Below are 19,918 nucleotides of genomic sequence, written 5' to 3'. Positions count from 1 at the left end.
GCCTCCACAGTCTACAGATTTCAACAAAAAAAATAGTTTCTACCTCAAACGGTTAAAAAGTTAATAAAAATGCCGATACACATGTTGCCTCGGAGTGGAAGGCCCATTTAGCAAAGCCGCACTGGTCGCCTTTCTGTTGATTATTGCTACATTTGGGTGTTAAACGGGTACTAATGAGGTGCAACTAATTCCCAGACAGTGTTACCATGCTCAAAAATTATGTAATAAGGAAGTAATACTATCACAAAATGTGCCACATTATGCCGCATAATTGGCCTTTTCTTGCTGCATAATTTACTCAACCTCACTGAATACTTTAGCCCTCTCCTGCTGCATAATTCCAGGTGCCCTGGCTATGAGACAAGTGCAGTAGGTTCCCAATTAGGTGAAAAACGCTGCACCCAGAGAATTTCTTAATTCCAGTGGCCCTGGACATATGTAGGGATATGGTGCAGTGTGGTAAACAGATGGAACCAATTCCTCAGTTTCACCATGGCGTGGATGCCACAAGCAATACAAGAGTACACACAACTTTCCCAGAATCCAAGAGCAGACGAGGTCCATCCGTTTCAACAAGGAAAGGAAGCAGGTATTGCAGATTCAGTAAACTCTGGAGATTGAAAACGTAAAGCATGAATGGCTCAGCATTTTTCCCTACGCCTATGTGCAGTTTCGTACTAAAGTTTGATAGCAGCCTTTAGGCTTTACTAAGGTCTACCTTTGTTTCTACCATAGTTCAGTAGCATTTTGTAAGTTGTGTCAACTTTACAATTGCAGTGTTTTTACTGAAGTGCAAGGGCTTTAGTTTTAACGCTGTGGTACCAGAAAAAACAGAGTGCACGTGGTATACGTTTTCATCCCCCGCTCAATGAACTTAGATCAATGGTGTGGGTGAGTCTCGCAGCTGAAGCCTGCTTTATCCGTCTCAGCGTCTGCTGAACTCACTTCTGCAGACACTGCAGTTTCTGACACTGCACTTTTTCATTCATTGTTTAACCCTTTACACAGTGGCGGCTGGCAGGGAACGGTGGGCGGAGGGCAGGTGGAGGGGGTAGGAAAAAAAAAAAAAAGTAAACTTACCTGCCTCTCCTCCAACACGGGAACCAGGAAGCACACAGGCTCCCACACTCCCCTAGCCAATCACAATGCTGCGTTACAGCAGCGTTGTCATTGGTCTGCGATCCGGGGTTCGGTGCTTAGAGAGGGACTGGGAGGCTGTGCATGTTCTATACCCAGGCTGTGCAATACAGCCGATGGAGAACATCAAAGTGTGCATGACTGTTTGGCTGGCCAAACAGTCATGCACACTTAAGGTGCAGCAATCACTCCTCCCTCTGGGTCATGGGAGCCCAGCTCCGCCCTAACCTGGGTGCAACTGCCAGCTCAATATTAAAACTAACTGTTCCGCCACTGCTACAAGCCCTGCAGATTCAGAGCCCTGCCCTACAATTAACTGGTAAAATTTGATTGCGTCTCCCATCTAGTTCAAACTCCCATTTTTTTTCTCTTTTGTGCTCAAACTGAGTAATTTGTTTCATGTAAAGTGTTCACTTAAGTACAGTTACATGGCGGAAATCCCAGTTGGACAGCTCTAAAACTGCAGCTAGGTCGCCTGTCTAGCTTTCAGATTATTTTATTACATGTAATTCCACCGACTGCTTGACTTCTCCAGTTGGGTTTGCTCCTGCGATACTCGCTCTTTGCTGAGGTTTCATCCATCTAGGTCTATGTCCTGTCCTATAGTGAGACTAGAGTCCATGCTAATTTACACCGAGCACAAACTATCCTATGGCTGCCTCCACCACGCTCTGCTTCAGCCCCAGTGCCCACCACCCATGCAATATCAGTCCAATTTCTCTGTCAAGACGGACTTTTCTTCAGAATAGGACTGTAAATGATGGCCCTAAAAGACACATAACAGACAGGGGACTGGCATTATGCAGCAGAGGATCAAATTATGTAGCAGGGACGATTAAACTATGTAACAAGAAAAGGCAGATTATGCGACGCTAAGCAGCATATTTATAGCAGTATTCATATTTTGTTATTTTCACAAGTTAAAACTAACTAGACAAATGTTTCAACTCGTTAGTATCACTCTAATATCTGAAGACAGCACTCCTCACCTGAGAAGTGACAGCTAACCCTCACAAATGCCTTCCCCTGCCTGTCAGCAAGTGGCAGCGTTTTTTGTAACTTTAGATCCATTTGAGACAGAAGCATCTTATTTTGTTAAAATCTGGAAATTGCGCTGCAGATGAAGGATTATGTTGCAAATGTGTCAAATCGATGAACATTCAGAAAAGGTTCGTGCCTCAGAATCCCACAACTCCAGCAGCCCTGACTTTAGAGCTGCGATGGGGAATCAGTCTTGGACTGAACATGCTTCCTGGTCATGGATAAACAACTGACGACAAATGTGCGTCATCACAGCAGTACAGTGTAAAAGGCATGTTCACTTACGCCTGTAGTCCCGGAAGTAGATGGTCTGTCTGTTGGGGTTCAGCAGCTGGATTACAGATCCGTCGTTGTTGACAACCCGGCAACTGATTGTCGCTACTTCGCCTTCAACGACACTCACATTGTCCATCATCAAACTCGGCTCACCTCCAAAGCAAGAGAGCACAGGCACTTTAGCTTTTGGCATCAAAAATGGTCTACATAAAATACTTTTGATGTCATTCACACAAATAAAATGGAAGCATTTTTATACTAGGGAGTCTTGCACACCCTTGGTTAGACTAAATCACCAGAGATCAAACAGTTTCGAAACAATCATCTGACAAAATGTTACCACCTGCAATTCTTGTTAGAAGTGGGAGGGACTGATCCAGAGTTTGGCAAGGAGGGCGCTCCGTTGCAATGGCGATGGAGTCCCCTCCCCACCAAACTGAAGCTCCGCCCACCTCATTTAGAGTCTGGATGAACTTAAGTACGCCAGCGATGGAGACTACTCCGTCTGCACTGCGGACATACACCTCCGACAGCCTGATTTGTGGAATGGAGCACCACTCGATGTTTAAGACAAGCGGTAGTTAATTAGTCCATGAGTCTTGTGATTTAAAAGACTGGAATTATTCTTTATTTTTCAAAATGTCAGCCAACGCGTTTCGTTCATGAGAATGAACTTCTTCAGTGCATGCGTATTAACTCCTGGTTGGGGAAAACTATAGTGTCGAATGGTAGTCTGTGCTGCACAGGCCACCTTGATAAGGGTTTGATGTGCGCTAAGTCTGATATTGAGGCTGAGTGTAGAGCTGTCCTCCGACAGCCTGGCAGAGAAAGGGCCACCGGAGGTTTAGCCATTTGTCCGCCTGTCCTATTTAGAGCAGGCGGAAAAAAGCCATTGTTTACTTTCACACACCACCATCCAAAACCTGGCAGAAAATTAAAGTTGAAACATTTTAATGACCTCCCATGGGGAGGGGGTATCCGCTTTTCATATTTTCCAAATAAAATCCTGCTTACAGATTTTGCTTTTGGAAAAAGCAAAGAGATATTTAAAGTGTCAAGTTGAGAGAGCCACAGGCAACACCATTAATGCATTTACAGAAACCGTTGTGATAGCAGTTCTTGGCAATATAAGATGTCTGCTGGGGGCAGGAGACATCCCTAAACCCGGAGGACAATTACTCTGCAATTTAAATCAGCCCCCTACGGTTTTTGTCTAAGAAAAGCAAAAATCTGAGGTTTGCTTTATACTGGTCTAATCTATGGTCACAACCAGCAAGCATATGTGTAAAAGGCCTAAAAGCAGAGGGGGTGAAATTAACCAGTGTTCTGGCCCTCTGCATGAGCCAGAGGTGCCAACCATTTCAAGTTGGATGAACAGCAAGTTGTGCCCAGTAGTGCTAAATGATTTCATAGTTGTGTGCAGGTGTATGCAATTCAGCTCATTTCCTCCTATGTCTGCCCCACCCAAACATTTAAGCAAAATAGTTTTAATGAACTAAAACCTAACCATGCCGAATACTACAAGACAATATAAACACAGTTTCTTGAAATTGAACATTACATTGTAAAGAGAGTTTCTACTACCAGTATCTCAATCAATGCGTGAAAAATGTACTCTGCCAAGGTGAGTTGAAAATGCCTAGGAGCTAGGACCGTAGTATATACATACACACGAGACTTTTCCCCGTTTGAGCCACAGCGCACCTTTCAAAAGCTGCACCAGGTGCTAACAAGGGCAGTGCGCTGCAATTTGCAGAATGTGCTGCCCGAGTGCAGCCACAAACTTGTGCTTCAAGGGATATTCGAAGCAGCTGTTCAAAAGCCACTCCGTGTTTCACAGAGCAGGCGACATGTCACCTGCACTTTCAAGAGAGGAGAGAGATCCCCTGGCAGGTGGGTGCAGTGAGTGACTGCACTCGCCTGTAGGGGGTTATTTGGGGGGAGGGGGGTTCATGGGACTCTCTCTCCCTCAGAGGGCTGCCTGTAGGAGGCACACTGAAAGTGCCCCACCTTTTTGTGGTGCACTTTCAGTGCACCTCCTAAGGGCATGTTTGCCTCGACACCCCCATCGGTAATACGGCGCAGGCGCCGAGGCAAACTGATTTGCCTGTCACGCTCCCATTGAAATGAGGAAATGCCCTCTCATGATAGCACTGGCACAGCATGTGCCCCAGTGGCACGAGTATTGCAGAAGGGGACGCTCAAGTGTGTGACCTGTTTTGTAATCCATGGTGTCCCAGAGGTGCACAAAGCGGGCGCACACGCGCCTAGTATACAACTCCAAATGCTCCAGATATTTATGTTATTAGATTAACTGCAAATAAGCTGAATAAGTATTAGATTTATTGATTGAAAATAACCAAAAAATCTCTATAGGAGAAAAATGCTATACATAATTAATGCAACCAATAAAATTTCCTATGAACCTGTGAGATGACATAAGCAATATATGGTGGCTTATGATCATTTCACGCTGTTTAACACTTCATGCAGCTGTATTTCTTTTGCGAAGGTTTGTGAGCAAATTTAGCAAGAGAATGGTTGTTGGTCCACTATTCAGACTGTTTGACCTTGGCCTGGTTTCCAATATAAATTAAACGGGTTTAGGACCAAGGTACTTTAGTCACCTGCAGTGGCAGAAAGTAGGCAATGTACAATGTGCATGGGTTTGGTCGATACACACTGGAATGCAGATATTTTAGCCGATAATCCATAAAGCGGCAAATATTTAATGACTGGGAGGGTGAAATCGCACGAGATACTGGCAACAGGAAGCAATTTGTATTTTTAACCACTGGAGAGGACAAACTGGTAATACTCAAGGAGATATCCAGACAAAAGGCAGCAGATGGGCTCAAGTTAGCAGCACACCGGCTATGGAGGCCCCAATTCCCAAGCAACCTCGGTCCGGTTACTAGGATGATTGTTTTCTGCAACGCATCACAGGAAGGAGTATGTGCTTTTCTCCCAACCCTATGCCCTCGGGCTCACATCCCAGTCATGCAACGCACAACCCATGACCAGGCAATACATATTTCAAAAGGTGGTGAATCCCACTGCTGAGCCGCAGGCAGTCTTAGCATCTTTCACACATAGAAAGCAACCTCCTGAGGCGGAAGCCAGGAGGACCGATAGCACGCTGATTTTAAAAATTGCGCTTTTGTTTTAAACTTTCCGAAATCCCCGCACTGGGTACTTATTGTTTATTTGTACTCACCAGGCACCCCCCGCACAGCGGATTTATCGCTGCCGCGGGCCCAAGATTACGATCTTGCCGCCATTCCTGGGACTCCCCAGGACACGCCCACTACTGCTAGACACGCCCCCCCACCCAACACCCCCAGCCACCTACAAAGAATGTGTATCTTCCGGACGCGCAGCCTTCTGACGTTAAGGAGAATGCCTGCTCTCTCTCATTTACTGAACTCCTATTTAGCATGAACTGCCTGACACACAAAGTCAGCCACCCACATTAAGGGTCACATTCTGGACCAGGTTTGGACATCCAACCTGGACATATCTGCCCCTCTCATCTCACCTTGCCTATGGTCAGACCATTTCATAATCTCCTTCTCTATTATGGCCACTCCCGACCCTGGCAGACCTCTGGAAGGCAACCTCTCGGCCCGGAATTGGAACAAGGCCGATCTTAGCAAATGTGTCACCCTACTTAGAACCTCCACCCCCTTTAATCTGGGCTCCATCGACACCATGACTGGAGTTAGCCAGTGATATCGTGGCTCCATTCAGACAGATTAAACTTAAACGCCTGCACGACGCCCACAAATGGTTCACTGAGGACCTCAAAGCCCTGAAGCTGGGCCTTAGGCAAGCCGAGCGCCAGTGGCGGCGCAGCTACGCCCCAGACATGAAACTACGCTTCACTACCCTGCTCAAAGACTACAAAATAGCGGTCCTACAAGCTAAGACCACTTATTTTTCAAATAAGATCGCTGACTCTGCCACCAAAACCAAAGACATTTTTTCCATCGTGGAGGAGCTGTCAAATCCAGATAGGGTTACCACTAAACCTCTCCCCTCCCGCGCACTTTGTGACTCCCTAAATCTTTTCTTCGTCGAGAAGATAGTCAATATCAAAAACAGTATTCTATCCTCAGCCCCGCCGCACCCACTCGGGCCCGATTTCTCCTCGCCTTTTCCCAACCCCATGCATTTACCCAGATTCCTCCAATTTCGGAAACAGAGCTTCCTGCCATCCTAAAGAAGGTGGCCTCTGGTTCCCCCACTGACTGTTGTCCTCCCTTGATCCTCCGTGAGGCCTTTATAGCCATAGCCTGTCCTTCCCCCCCTCTGGCATTGCTGAATAATTCTTTCTTCTGGCATCGTCCCCGGGTCATTCAAAAGCGCCGAGGTCATGCCCATTCTCAAAAAACCCACAGCAGACCTTACGATTATGAGCAACTTCCGCCCCATTTCCCTCCTCCCCTACCTCAGCAAAGTCCTTGAGTCCCACGTGACTAACATCCTGAGTACCTTTATCGAAGACTCTCACTTTCTCGACTTCAACAGGCCGGCTTTAGACCCAATCATTCTACTGAATCTGTTATACTCTCAGTCATGGAGGAACTCCAACATCAGCCAGGTTCTGGTGCTCCTGGATCTGTCGGCCGCCTTTGATACGGTCGACCATGACATTCTGGTCGGCTGTGTCAGGGAGGCTGGCATCCAGGACACTGCCCTGGACTGGGTCCGCTCCTTCCTGAGCAATTTTCTGCGGACGAGGTCGAGCTAACCTGCAGCGTCCCGCAGGGCTCCTCCTTATCCCCTCTTCTTTTTAATTTATACCTCACCCCCCTTATTCGGTCCCTACGAGGCAGCTGTGTCACCGCGTTCAATTACGCGGATGACATTCAGCTGGTCTTCGATATCAACTCTACGGACCAATCCATCGACAACTTACAAACCACCCTCTGCCATATCAGTGACTGGATGGGGGTGAATCATCTGAAGCTCCACCCCGACAAGACAGAGCTGGTGCTTGTCAGGGGTGTAGCCAACCCCTGGAAATCCACCTTTTGGCCCACAAGGTTGGGCCCTCCCCCCAACCCTGTCAGTTCAGTAAAAAGCCTTGGGGTCATTATTAGCAATGACCTCACGATGAAACCCCAGATTAACGCAGTAGTTTCTTCCAGCTTCTTCCAGTTGAGAAAAATTCGAAAGATTGCCCGATTCTTGACCACCGAGGCCCTCACCCTGGTCCTATTGGCCTTAGTCCTCTCTAGGATAGACTATGCCAACTCCCTTTATGTTGGCATACCGGCATACCAACTAAAGAGGCTACAACTTATCCAGAACCAGGCCGCACGGCTTATTCATTTTCAGCCCAAACATTAACACATACGCCCTCTTAAAATCCCTCCACTGGCTTCCTGTTTCTGAGCGATGCAAGTTCAAACTGGGCTGCATTATTTTTAAATCCCTTGTTGGCACAGGTCCTTCGTTTATCTCTTCACTACTGCACCCATACGTCCCTTCTCGCAATCTCCGTTCCTCCCATCTGGCTTTACTCCAGATCCCGACCTTCAAACGCAAAAAACAGGGAGGACTGAGGTTTTCATTCCTTGCCCTGTCCTTCTGGAACGCCCTCCCTTTAGGCCTAAGGCTAGCCTCCCCCACACCCACTTTAGGTCCCTTCTAAAAACTCACCTGTTTCGTAATACCTACAATTAACGCTTCCAGCCTCAAGGATTGTTTGTTTTCCTTATGCTTTAGCGCCAAGAAACCGCTGGGTGTTAGTTGCACTCTATAAGTTCTTTTTACATTACATTACATTCACACTATAGATCTGCAAGCCGTGTATTGTAGCAGAAGTTACATTTTTTAAATTGCATGCATTGTCCATTCGAGTGCCAAATGTTTTCTTCAGGTCAGGTTCACATGATGGTTTCCCTCCAAATTCGATATTTAAGCATCTCCCTCTTCTGGAACGCCCAACATGGCCCATATTGAGCCAACTCCTCGTAGCCCATTGGATCTTTCTCAAGCCTTGTTCTACCACACTGGTCTGTACGAGTGAGGCAGAAAAAACACACACACATACATATATACATGTAATCAAGGCTTTACGGAGCCAAAACACGTAATGGCGACGGGTGAATAAATACCTCTGATCTGGGTCCGTGTCCGTGATTTTGGATAAGATAAGTGGAGTACACACACACACCTCGCCAAGGAAGAAGTGACTCAAACAGATTAATTCACCAAAGAACAAAAAAATATTTCCACTACACGTTTCAGATTCTGCTGTTTTCTTGTGATCCTTCATCTTCTAACATTTACATATCTACACCCATATTTTTTTCTCCAAAGCAACACCTATGGTGAACCAGATGCATGGAGTATGAGTACAGATGTCAGCCTCTCATTTGCAGTGTACACTTTAAACACCACCCAAGTAGTATGCATGTGACAGCCTCAGAAAAAGACGTAACCGGATGGAACTGGCTGTCAGTTTCAGCCAAAGTCTAGAGGTCCCGTCACGGAATGGGTATTGGCAACTAAATGATGCTCTTGGTTCCACTTCATATACCAAGTGTTGTAGAATTCAAAGAGGCAAAGCCTGGGGACGTATAGGAAAGTGAGAGAGAGCCATGTCTGGCCACCACTAACCTTATAGACCGGGTATCCGGAGGGTCTTCTTACACACATACTATGGGGATCCCCCAACTCATTTGTAGCCAAACACTTAAAGGCACATACAACTTCTACTCAAGGTGAACGAGAGGGATTCACGTAGGATTTACTACATACAATTCATCAGCAGGAAATTCACCAGTGAGGTTCAGGTACAAAGACCTGCACCTCACTACTAGTATCTGCTGCCACCAAGAGGCTGTCATAGGCTGGGCATTAGGGTAGTAGTTGCTCATGCTTAAAGGAGTACCATATTAGGAAATCCCCCAAAGTCTAGCACTAGGTCACAAAGCAACATGCCAGAGGTACATTGAGCACTGGTCAGAAGACTGGTAGCATGGGTCTCCCATACCAAAACACACACCAGAACAGCCATACCAAATAGGAGTGCTGCCTCTCATGCAGACACTATGCCAGGGTCTTTGAATCTAAAGGGGACAAGAGAACATTCAAGCAGAGTGCACAAGAGTGGCTACTTTCTACTAAGTCAACATTGGGGTGTCAGACAACTGACTGCTTGCAGGCGGTGCAAACCCTGTGTTTGACCTGGCATCATTGGCGTGGGTTTCCCCTGTATTTTTTGCCTTTGCCTCCTGTTATTTTGCTGTGTGATGGACTTCGTTTTTGCTGGTTTAGATGCTTCAGGCACTTTGCCACTGCTGTTCAGTGCCAAAGTGCAAGTACTCCCTGTAAATCATTGTTATGGATTGGCGATTCCATGATTGGCATATTTGATTTACTAGTCAGTCCCTAGTACAGTGCACTGTGTGCCCAGGGACTGTAAATCAAATGCTGCTAGTAGGCCTGCAGCACTGATTGTGCCACCCACATAAGTAGCCTGTAAATGTAACTCAGGCCTGCCATTGCACAGCCTGTGGGCAGTCTGGTACTGCCATGTCGACTTGGCAAGTGCACCCACTTGCCAAGCCCTAACCTTCCCCTTTCTTACATGCTAGTCACCCCTAAGGTAGGCTCAAGGTACCCTTGTGGGCAGGGTGCAGTGCATGTGAAAGGTAGGACATGCCTGATGTGTGTAGCATGCCCAGATAGTGAAAAACTGCGAATTTCGTTTTTCACTATTGAAGGCTATCTGTTCCCATAGGATAGAATGGGGAGTTTGCTTATGACATCTTATAAACCTAACTACCCCTGGGAACAAGGAGGCAAAAAAAGGTTTAGTATGCCTTAACTCAATGTTAAAATGTATCTTTTAGTGCGGGTGATTTTTATATTCTGAGTTTGAAAATACCACTTTTAGAAAGTTTTTTTTTTATTGAGCAGAACTAATAACATAAAAAGAGCAGTTTAACAGAGAAAAACAATCTTCATCACAAGTTATTACAATCTCGGAAGGGATCATTACATATGGACTGAAGTGCAAATGCTAAGGTGCAATTAATCCGATAAATACAATTCATCCTAAAGTATCCAGTTATTTAAAGAAAACGTTCTATAAATCATAAAAATGAATACCATTTAAAAGATAGTTTCATAGCGACTAAAGTACAGGTGCTAAAGTGCAAAAGAACCCTCGGATGTATAAACCCTCAGAGTCATTTCTATTTGCTCAAGATTAAGTTCATGCTATACAATCCTTTTCTTGCCAGAAAGTGTGTGTGGCGGGTGGCGGGGGGGGGGAGGGGGAATCACCACAAGGTGACAGACATTTTAAGAGAAATAGTTTCATGTGAAGTAAAGTGCAAATACAAAACAAAAATGGCCCATCACAAACAAACATGATATCTCTAGAAGTCCTTTTCCATTTATATCTTAATTCAAAAAATAAATGTCACAATTACAGTTATTAAAGTGCAAGAAATGCAATAGAGATATTACCCTTGAAGATCACTTTCCATTTGTTCAAAATATTTCCAAACTGAAATAAATTTTCTACCATCTCCCACCCTTTTTGCATAGGCTTCTTCATAAGTTCTTACTCGTTTCATTTTGTTACACCATTCGAGGAAGGACGGGGCTTTGGTAGTTTTCCAGTTCTGGAGAATCAGTGAACGTGCAATCAGAAAGGAGATTGATAAAAACATTTGTCCACCTCTTGTTAAAACCTGGTTTAAATTCTGTTTTAATAGCCCAAACAGTACAAGCTCCGGTACAGGTTGTATAATGCTTCCCAGAGCACGACTGAGTTCGGCACATATTTTCCCCCAGAACTGGCTCAAGTTCGAGCATGTGCAAGAGACATTTAGCCAACCGCCCTGCCGGCAACGGAAACACTTATTTTCAACCTCAAGATACATTTTATGGAGAGCGTAAGGGGTACAATAGGCCCTCCAGCATGACAGGAACGCCATTCTCTTAAAATTTGCGGCTCTCAAAGCCTTGCTGCCATGTTGAGAAACAGTCTGCCACTCCGTCACTGAAAAATTACAGAGCAATTCATGTTTTCTTTTTGAGAAAATTGGCAACGACTAGGGGCTCCTTGATTTCAAAAAATTCGATACCTCGCAGTTTTGTTCTAAACACAGCAGCAAGAAGTGACGGAGTACTTAGATTTCCTGATGGTATGAACTTATTTATCAGAGATTTAATCTGAAGGAAGCTAAAGAAGAGTAGCCTGCTCTGAATGCCACATCTGACCTGAAGCTCCTCCCAGTTAATACATCTGCCCCTTATTATAAAATGGCTTAGTTCTTTAAAACCTTTTGATTCCCAGAGTTTAGTATGACCATTACGAATGTAGAGGCCCAAACTTCTGGCTTCGGTCAAGCCCAAATATTCAAACCCCGTAGTTTGAACCTTTTGAGAGTTAACATTCTGGAGCCTATTAGAAAGAGCTTGAAGCGTCTTGTACCTTACTTTTTTAGGAAGCTTTGAAGTTTTTAAGAAGACCGGAAGAAGTGTCCCGGCTTCAAGAGCCATCTTACCAAGAAAAAAGCTATCCAAAGATCCCCTATTATCAAGCATATTAACTACTATGTCCATAAATGCTGCTTCATAATAGGTACGAATATGGGGGAGAGCCAACCCACCCCAGCTAGTATCAAGTTGAAGGATAATTTTAACCTTGGCGTCTTTTTGTCCCCGAAAAACTGGCGAAATACTTTTTCCAATTCTCTACAATAAACTGCATTGACTAATCGGTATGTGGGAAAAAAGAAAAATTAATAAGGGTAGTACTGACATCTTTATTAGCGCCACACGGCCTATCAAAGTAAGGGGAAGAAGAATCCACTTTTCCAACAGAGCTTTGATTTTATAGGGTGTGGCTTCATAGTTTAGTCTAAACAGATTCTCATAATTATTTGAAACAAATTCCAAGATAACGAATCAGCTCAGAGGAGTACGCTTGTTGTTTTAGATTGTCTGGGAGAAAATTACATCAGGCATTTAACGCCAGTACTTGAGTTTTTTTAGGATTGATTTTATATCCGCCTATCGCCTCAAAATCAGCGCACTCCCTCAAAATCCCATCGATATATTGTTTCTCTGGTTCAAGATAAAGTATAACATCATCAGCAGATAGTTTTATTTTTGACATCCCCTCTAATGGAGTTTTTATGTCTAAATTATCCCGAATCCTGACGGCTAGGGGTTCTATAAAAAGAGTGACTAGAACTGGCAACAAGGGGCAGCCCTGCCGGGTCCCACGTCTAATATTTACTGTGCCTGCCGATTTAGAATTAATCCTGATCTGAGCCTGAGCTTCTTGATAAATATTCTGGAGCATATTAATAATTTGTACTGGAAACCCAAACCTTTTAAGTGCGTAAAATAGCGCACCCCAGTTCACAAGGTCAAATGCCTTCTAGGCATCAACCATCATTATTATTGCAGAAGTTTGGTGGGCATTAAAATAGTCAATTGCTTGTATTATATAACAGGTGTTTGATGACATTGACCAACCTGCTATAAAGCCAGATTGGTCTTACCACTTCTAGAAAGTAGGTATTTTCTTGCTTAGCCATCCAGTGTGCCTCTGCTAGGATGTGTATTGACTGTCTGGGTTTGGAGTGACGGGGCTAGGGATGTGCGGTGGCTCTAGAGAGTCTGGATGAGTTGGGACTGGGCTGAATAGACCTGGTCTGCATTTAGAGTAGGGGGAAGAGATCTCCTTTCACCTGAATGGGCCTGGTCTGCCATCCACAATGCTGTCTCCACCTCCTGCCAGGAAGCTGAACCAGAGAGGACGGAACTATTTTTGACTGAGCACAGGGCTTCTCTGCCACAAGAGAACAAAGGATTTTGCGGTGTAAATATTTGGTCCCAGACCCCAGAACTTTAGATCACTTCTGGGAATCAAGAGGAACCTTTGCCAAGGAGATGAGCTGGAGAAACTGAAGTGGAATACTGCCAATGTGCTGTTTGCTGTCTGGGGTTGGCCTGCAGTGACTACTTTCTACCAAGGAAAGGAAAAGGACATTGATATTTGCTGTGTCCTCTGCTTGAGGAAGATCTAAGGGCTTGAATTGAGCTTGCCTCCTGTTCTGAAGTCTCAGGGACACATTGACTTCACTCCCAGTCCCCCCTGGACTCCTTTGCTGGGAGTTCTGACCTGCTAAGAGATGCCCGCCAGTGTTCTGGGACTTTGGAGGTTATTTTGGGACTGGAAACTACAAGAACTGTGAAAATCGACACATCGCCTATTTCCAACGCATCATGGCGGTGCGAGAGAAGATTTGACGCATCGCCGCCGAAGAATCGACAGCGCCTGCTCACGGCTGAAGTGTCTACCGTGACGAATCTGGTGCACCAATCTCTGACGTCCGAGATCACCGCACTGAATCAGACACAGGCTGGTGGGAGAAGAACCAACACATCGCACCAGATCGTCATGCAACGCATCGAAGAGTAAAGTCTGTCACATCGTTGGGGGACGCAGTAAGAAAATGACACATCACCTAACCACGCAGTAAGAAACTAATGCATCACCTTCTCTACTGTAAGGAATCAACGCATCGCCTCCCCTGTACAGCACTAAGGAACTGACACATCACCTCTCCGGAGCAAGGAACCCATGCATCACCTTCCCAGAGAGTAAGGAACCAACGCATCACCTTCCCGTGACCCTTTTTGCTTAAATTTTTCAACGCATCCAAGGTACTTTATGTAAAAGTGTTGCTTCTCACATATACTTGGGACTGAACTGTTTCTACCTTTTAGGAATCATTTTTAGTACTGTATTGTGGGTTTGTCATTTGGTCTTGTTTTTGTTTAGATAAAGATTACTTATTTTTCTAAACTGGTGTGGTGTCGATTTGTAGTGTTTTCACTGTATTACTGTATGTGTTCACAAATGCTTTATACGCAGCCTCTAAGAAGAGCCTGTCTGCTCGTGCCAAGCTACCAAGGGGGTGAGCAGAGGTTATTTTAGAAGTGTATGCCCCCGTACCCTGACTAGAAGCAAGGGTCCCTATTTGGACAAAGGTACGTACCTCTGCCAACTAGGGTCCCCCATTTCTAACACCCTGCATCTCTAAATATCCACAGTGGTAGGGCTGCTTCACAAGGTGGGGAAGATTGAGATTGATCATCAAGTGCACAAGGGCATTTCCATCAACACAGTGCACAAAGGGATGAAAGATGCCTGTCACAAGGTGCATGTAGTGGTGGCTGGGCTTAGCCATAGGGTGTACAGTGGACTGGTTGAGATTTTACTTAGGAGTGGAATGGATTATAAAGTGCACATGGTTTGAGGGGCAAGGATAGATCAACAGTCGGTATGGTGGGGAGCACCAAACCACAACAGATTCACTCCATTGCCATAATCATAAGGTGCAGGAGAAGAGTAATGAGGGGGACAAAGAATCCATCCACAGAGTGCCCAGTGGGGTTTAAATTAAAAAGGTATGTATAGTGTTGGTCTGTCCACAAGTGTATGCATGGTGTTGGTCTGTCCACAAATGTAATGCAGGGGAGGGAAAGTGGAGTCTGACAACAAGGTGCAGAGTTGTAAGGTACACACTCAAAAGGCCATAAGTGGCCAGAGTCAAGCCGTAATGTATGCATGGTGGTCCAGCAACAACATGCCTACAGGTTTGTGAATCATGGATAGGTGTTGGTCTGTCCACAAGCACAAACGAAGGGGATAAAACCGGCAGTGTGCATCACCATCATAAACTAGTTCCAAATGATTCTTAACAGAGGAGACAAGGCAGTTCATTCTATTGGACTTCTCACACCCCATCTTCATCAGGCACCTGAAAGAGATTGGCATCCAAGGACCCACTCTCCACTAGAACTGTTCCTTCTTATTGGATAGCACATAAGGAGTCAGGCTGGTACCTTACTCCTCGGAAGCCCGCAAATGCATTTGTGGAGTGCCTGAATGTTCGCCACTCAACCCCACGCTCTTCCATGCATACTTGATCCCTCTGACCAATGTCATACATGCACATGACGCAAACACAAGGAGATGGACGGAGCACTGAAACGTTTCAGACACTTACCCCCAGTCACAGATCTGGGTTGAATACATCATCTTTCTTTAGCTTACTCCGCCACCCCAGTTCAGACCCATCAATAAGAAAATAGTTCCTTATGGGAACAGTCCAGCCCGAACTGCCAAGCCAGGTCTTCAACATACATGCACATGACAACATCTTCTAATACGCCAATAACACGCAACTCATACTCTCCCTCTTTGAAAAGACCCCCAACACAAGAAGCAAGTTCACTGCCTGCATGACAGAAGTCACTAACTACACAAAAGCCTCAAGCCCAACATAGACAAGACCTTAGTAGTGATCTTCGGAACACCTAACCATGGGACTCAAACTGGTGGCTGGTCCACCTCGGACCCACACCCAGCCCCCATGCCAGGAACTTCGAAATAGTAAATCAACAGCAAACTAGATATGACCACACAAGTCAATGTAGTCACTGCATCATGCTTCCAAACCCAAAGATACAGAGGAAGCTTTTCAAATGGCTCCCAAACGGCGCAAAACAAAAACTGTCACTCTCGCCCAAGTCACCAGTAAGTTGAACTACAAGAACACCCTATTTCGGGATCACCAAGCAATTCACTAAATATCTACAAACCATCAAGAACTCGGTAGCCACACTCATCTTTAACCTCCCACAAATAATTCACATCACTTAACACCTCAGGGCACTCATGGCTCCCAATACACAAACATGCCTACTTCAAACTCCTCATTTACACATTGAAGACACTGCACAACTTAGGACCCACCTACCTGAACAGTCATCTCCTTCCACCAACCACCCAGGCACCTCTGCTCGGCAAGGCTCCTACTCGCGCACACACAGAGCCAGGACAGGACAGGTGTTCTCTTACATCGCTCCTAAAATGTAAAAACAGCCTCCCATTCAACATCAGTCTCGCCTACTCTAATTCTATAAGAAGCCGAAGACCTGACTTTTCAATTAACCAACCTACCATAGGCAGGGTTAGACACACACCTGCTATTGTGTAGTTTCCACACTATGGTAGGAACTGTGATGGCATAACCGTTGGGTTGGTGCCAGACTGATTCTATGCACCCCCTCAGGATATGTTGTCCTATTAGCCAGCTAGCTCACAGTAACACCGTGAGTGCTCTTAAACTTAGGAAGGTAGCAAATGGGTTTGGCAACCACTGAACAGGACAATCCTGATTTCCCAGGAATCGTGGTAACAGATCTAAAACCCTTTCCCTTAGTCAGTAATGTTCTTATTCTCAGAAAACCATACAAGGAATACACAGTGGGACGATTTCAATGAATATTGAACCAACAGGATTCTTGTATAAAGCATATGTGCTGCAATGATCATTAGAAGCAGATAGAAGTGGCTAGAAGTACTAGGACAGTGAACAGAATAAAAATGTCACCATCTTGCTAAAGCAGTGGATATATGCAGGCATTCAACACAATATAGAAATCTGGCATACTCATAAAATGCAGTCCCTAACCAAAGTCTCTGGGGCGTGTATGTTTTCTGCCAATCCCCATAATGGATGATCCAACCCCGGTTACCTGAAGGCAAAGTATGTAAGTCCCAGTCTTGGTGACAAGCTGGGCACCCTTTGCAGAGATATCAGCAAGCTGCTGGACCAAAGCTTAAGCGTGTAGAGACACCTCCAATGACAGCAAAGTGCTCATCTAACTAAAACCAGAAATGCTGGTTTATAATGAAAAGCATCCTCGTGAGTCCTTAGGCAAGCAAGCATTGTTATGGTCTACAGATAGCCATGTCGCTTTGTGGATAAAAAATAGAACGATATTTGCACAATGTGTTTCAAGGCCTTGTACATGGTGTTAAAGGAGTCATGATAATGGTCTCACAAAATGGAATCCGTAAGCAAGGCAGTCTCAGAGAAACTAATTCAGCATTATCACTCACGCAAATGTGTGTAAAAGGTTATTAAAGGAAAGGCAATGTAAGAAACATGCACATGGTGAAAAATGCCAGCGCTCCTTCATGGGCCTAAGTAAGACACATGACAACCACTCCTCAGACAAAGGGATGACCAATAAGCGATCTAAAAAATAGATAATCTAAATATAGTGGCATATAAAAGTTCAAGATATAAAATATATAAGATTTAAATTTATCCAAATCTTAACTAAGACATACGACACTGCTCAGCGCCAGGATAACCTTGTGGGTTAGTGTGCTTTACAAATACACGTCACATAACATGTGGGAAGATGCAAGTAGCCTGTAGCAGGGTACGCAGTGGCCTAAATTAAAACGCGAGAGTATACCCACACAGTGCTTGCAGAGGAGCATGGGCAGTGTTGAGGGAGGGGAAACTCCCAGACCTAACTTTTTCTAGATCATTCCTTAGCACAGATCATAGTTATTATGCTGGTCAAATCCCATTTTTTCATGCCAATTAGACTGTTCAGCATCACACAGTAGCAAGCTTGAGCTATGGGAATACCTTTGGCCATTGGACCACAATCTGAATTGTAGCATCTAGCCTGGAAAGAGATGAATGCTCTGTTACTAACTTGTGAACAGTCTTTTGGACAGAAACACGTTAACACGTTTACAGGGTCAAATATTTCCCTGCACTTTTAGTCTACATACTGGACACAGAAATAAACTTCAAAGATTACCAGAAGATAGTTGTACCATTTTTTGTCACTATGGGTAAGGACACCCCCACTATATAAAACACAAGTTAATATTGGAAAATACAATATCAATGAATGTCATGATCCAAGTACATATAATAATGAACTTGCATCACCTTTGTTGAAATCACCCAACATGACCTCCCCCCTCAACCTCGTGTCAGAAGCACGTGCTCAGGCAGGCCCTGCGACCTAGGCCTGAAGCAACTGATGGACAGATCAAAGGTGGGGTGACATGCAACCCTTGGATAAACACACAAATAGGAAAACCTAGACAGATCCAACAGATATGCAGTGACACCACAATGGTCTTAGGAGATTGGCCCAAATAAAACACATTTGGCCGCGGGTTCCCAAAACACCATCAAGTCAGATGCCATACTATGTTATAACACTCAGCCAATAAGAACACAAGCATGCACACTACACGCAGTGATCACACGCTCCCCATGCCAGACATCTGGACACGTTCCCACTGGCCTCATATTGTGTCCACACAGGGTCGAGACTCACCTGCGCTTTTTATCAAATGACCACATTTACAGACCCGTGACTAGGCTCAGAAATCTGTATCCAAATGTGTACAAATTACTTAATGACGCCTCATGAAATATATAAAGTGATGGGCAAAATTAATATACTTTGAGACCGTCTTCAGACCTCAACTGTTGTCTGCTCTCCCGGCCGCTGCATTAAATTAAACCAACTGTTCCTGTTTTTAAGGCAAGTTCACATTCAAGCAAAATATTGGTGAGTCAGCCAGGAGAGATTGGTTCTTCAAGCCAGACTGCAGTCGATGAAACAGGACCCCACCTGCACAGATTCTCATCTGCACAGCAAGAACAGTGAACTGATGCCGCAATTGATTGGAAGTTCTGCTGAATCTATGGGGCGGGAGCCCGTCCTGGAGCCTCCGCCAGTGGGTAAGACTTACTTTGTGCCTTACTCCAAGTATTTGGGGTATGGCAAACTAGGAAGAAGTGCAAAAACCTAACCTGGGCACCTTGCCACTAACAGAAACCTGACATATTGCCTATTTTATATGTAGTCTCAGTGTGGTCTCAGAGGTGATCCTGCAGAGGTCACCTTTTTTCGATAGTGAGCTCGCGAGGAAAGATGAGGGTTGTTTAGATGCTTGGACTGTTGGGAATGCAACCTATGGTACACTTGTCTCTGGGTGTGAAACAGGGGCCGCTTGGACCGCTGGGTGTGACACAGATGTGACAGATGGTATGCTTGTCTCTGGGTGTAATACAGGGACTGCTTGGACCACTGGCAGTGACGGATGGTATGCTTGATTCCTGGTTGTCATACAGGGGTGGAGCCTCATCGCTTGGACCGCTGAGCATGACACAGATGGTACGCATAGGCTTTGGGTGTAATATAGGGCCAGCACATCGATCTTATTTTTTTAGTCTAAAGGTTTTTTTCCAGTGTCATCGGTCTCAAACGCTGGTGGTGCCTGAAAGAGGAGAGAGGCTATTCGCTTGGACTGATGGGCGAGACAGATGGTACGCTAAGCACTTGGGTGTGAAACAGGATACAATGCGAACGCTAGGACCATGGAGATTAAGGTGTAGCTTTTGCTTTGCCAAGAAGGGCCTGTAGTTGTAGAGTCAATTATTCGTATCCACATAAAATATTGCTATCTTTGTCCCAGAGCCAATATTGACAGATTATCAGGCTCACTTAGTCCCATGTATCGTGCAGAGCCTCCCCTTGTCATCAGCAGCATGCACTAGGAGAGGGCTAAAGTTTTTTTTAA

General features: G+C 45.1%; 1 protein-coding gene across 9 annotated transcripts in view; it reads right to left on the bottom strand.

Moving 5' to 3' along the window:
• Positions 1-19,918, bottom strand: part of CADM1 (cell adhesion molecule 1) — a 641,657-nt gene that overhangs the window by 120,280 nt on the left and 501,459 nt on the right. For all 9 annotated transcript variants that reach the window (XM_085645728.1, XM_085645731.1, XM_085645724.1 and 6 more), the window contains one exon: positions 2,464-2,607. In XM_085645728.1, the coding sequence (XP_085501854.1) occupies positions 2,464-2,607 (144 nt within the window). The remainder of the gene's footprint in view (positions 1-2,463; positions 2,608-19,918) is intronic.

This window comes from Triturus cristatus, chromosome 3_1 (assembly GCF_964204655.1).
Source record: "Triturus cristatus chromosome 3_1, aTriCri1.1, whole genome shotgun sequence".
Taxonomy (NCBI): domain Eukaryota; kingdom Metazoa; phylum Chordata; class Amphibia; order Caudata; family Salamandridae; genus Triturus; species Triturus cristatus.
The sequence above is the reverse complement of the archived record's forward strand: the minus strand, read 5'-3'. Positions and strand labels throughout refer to the sequence as shown.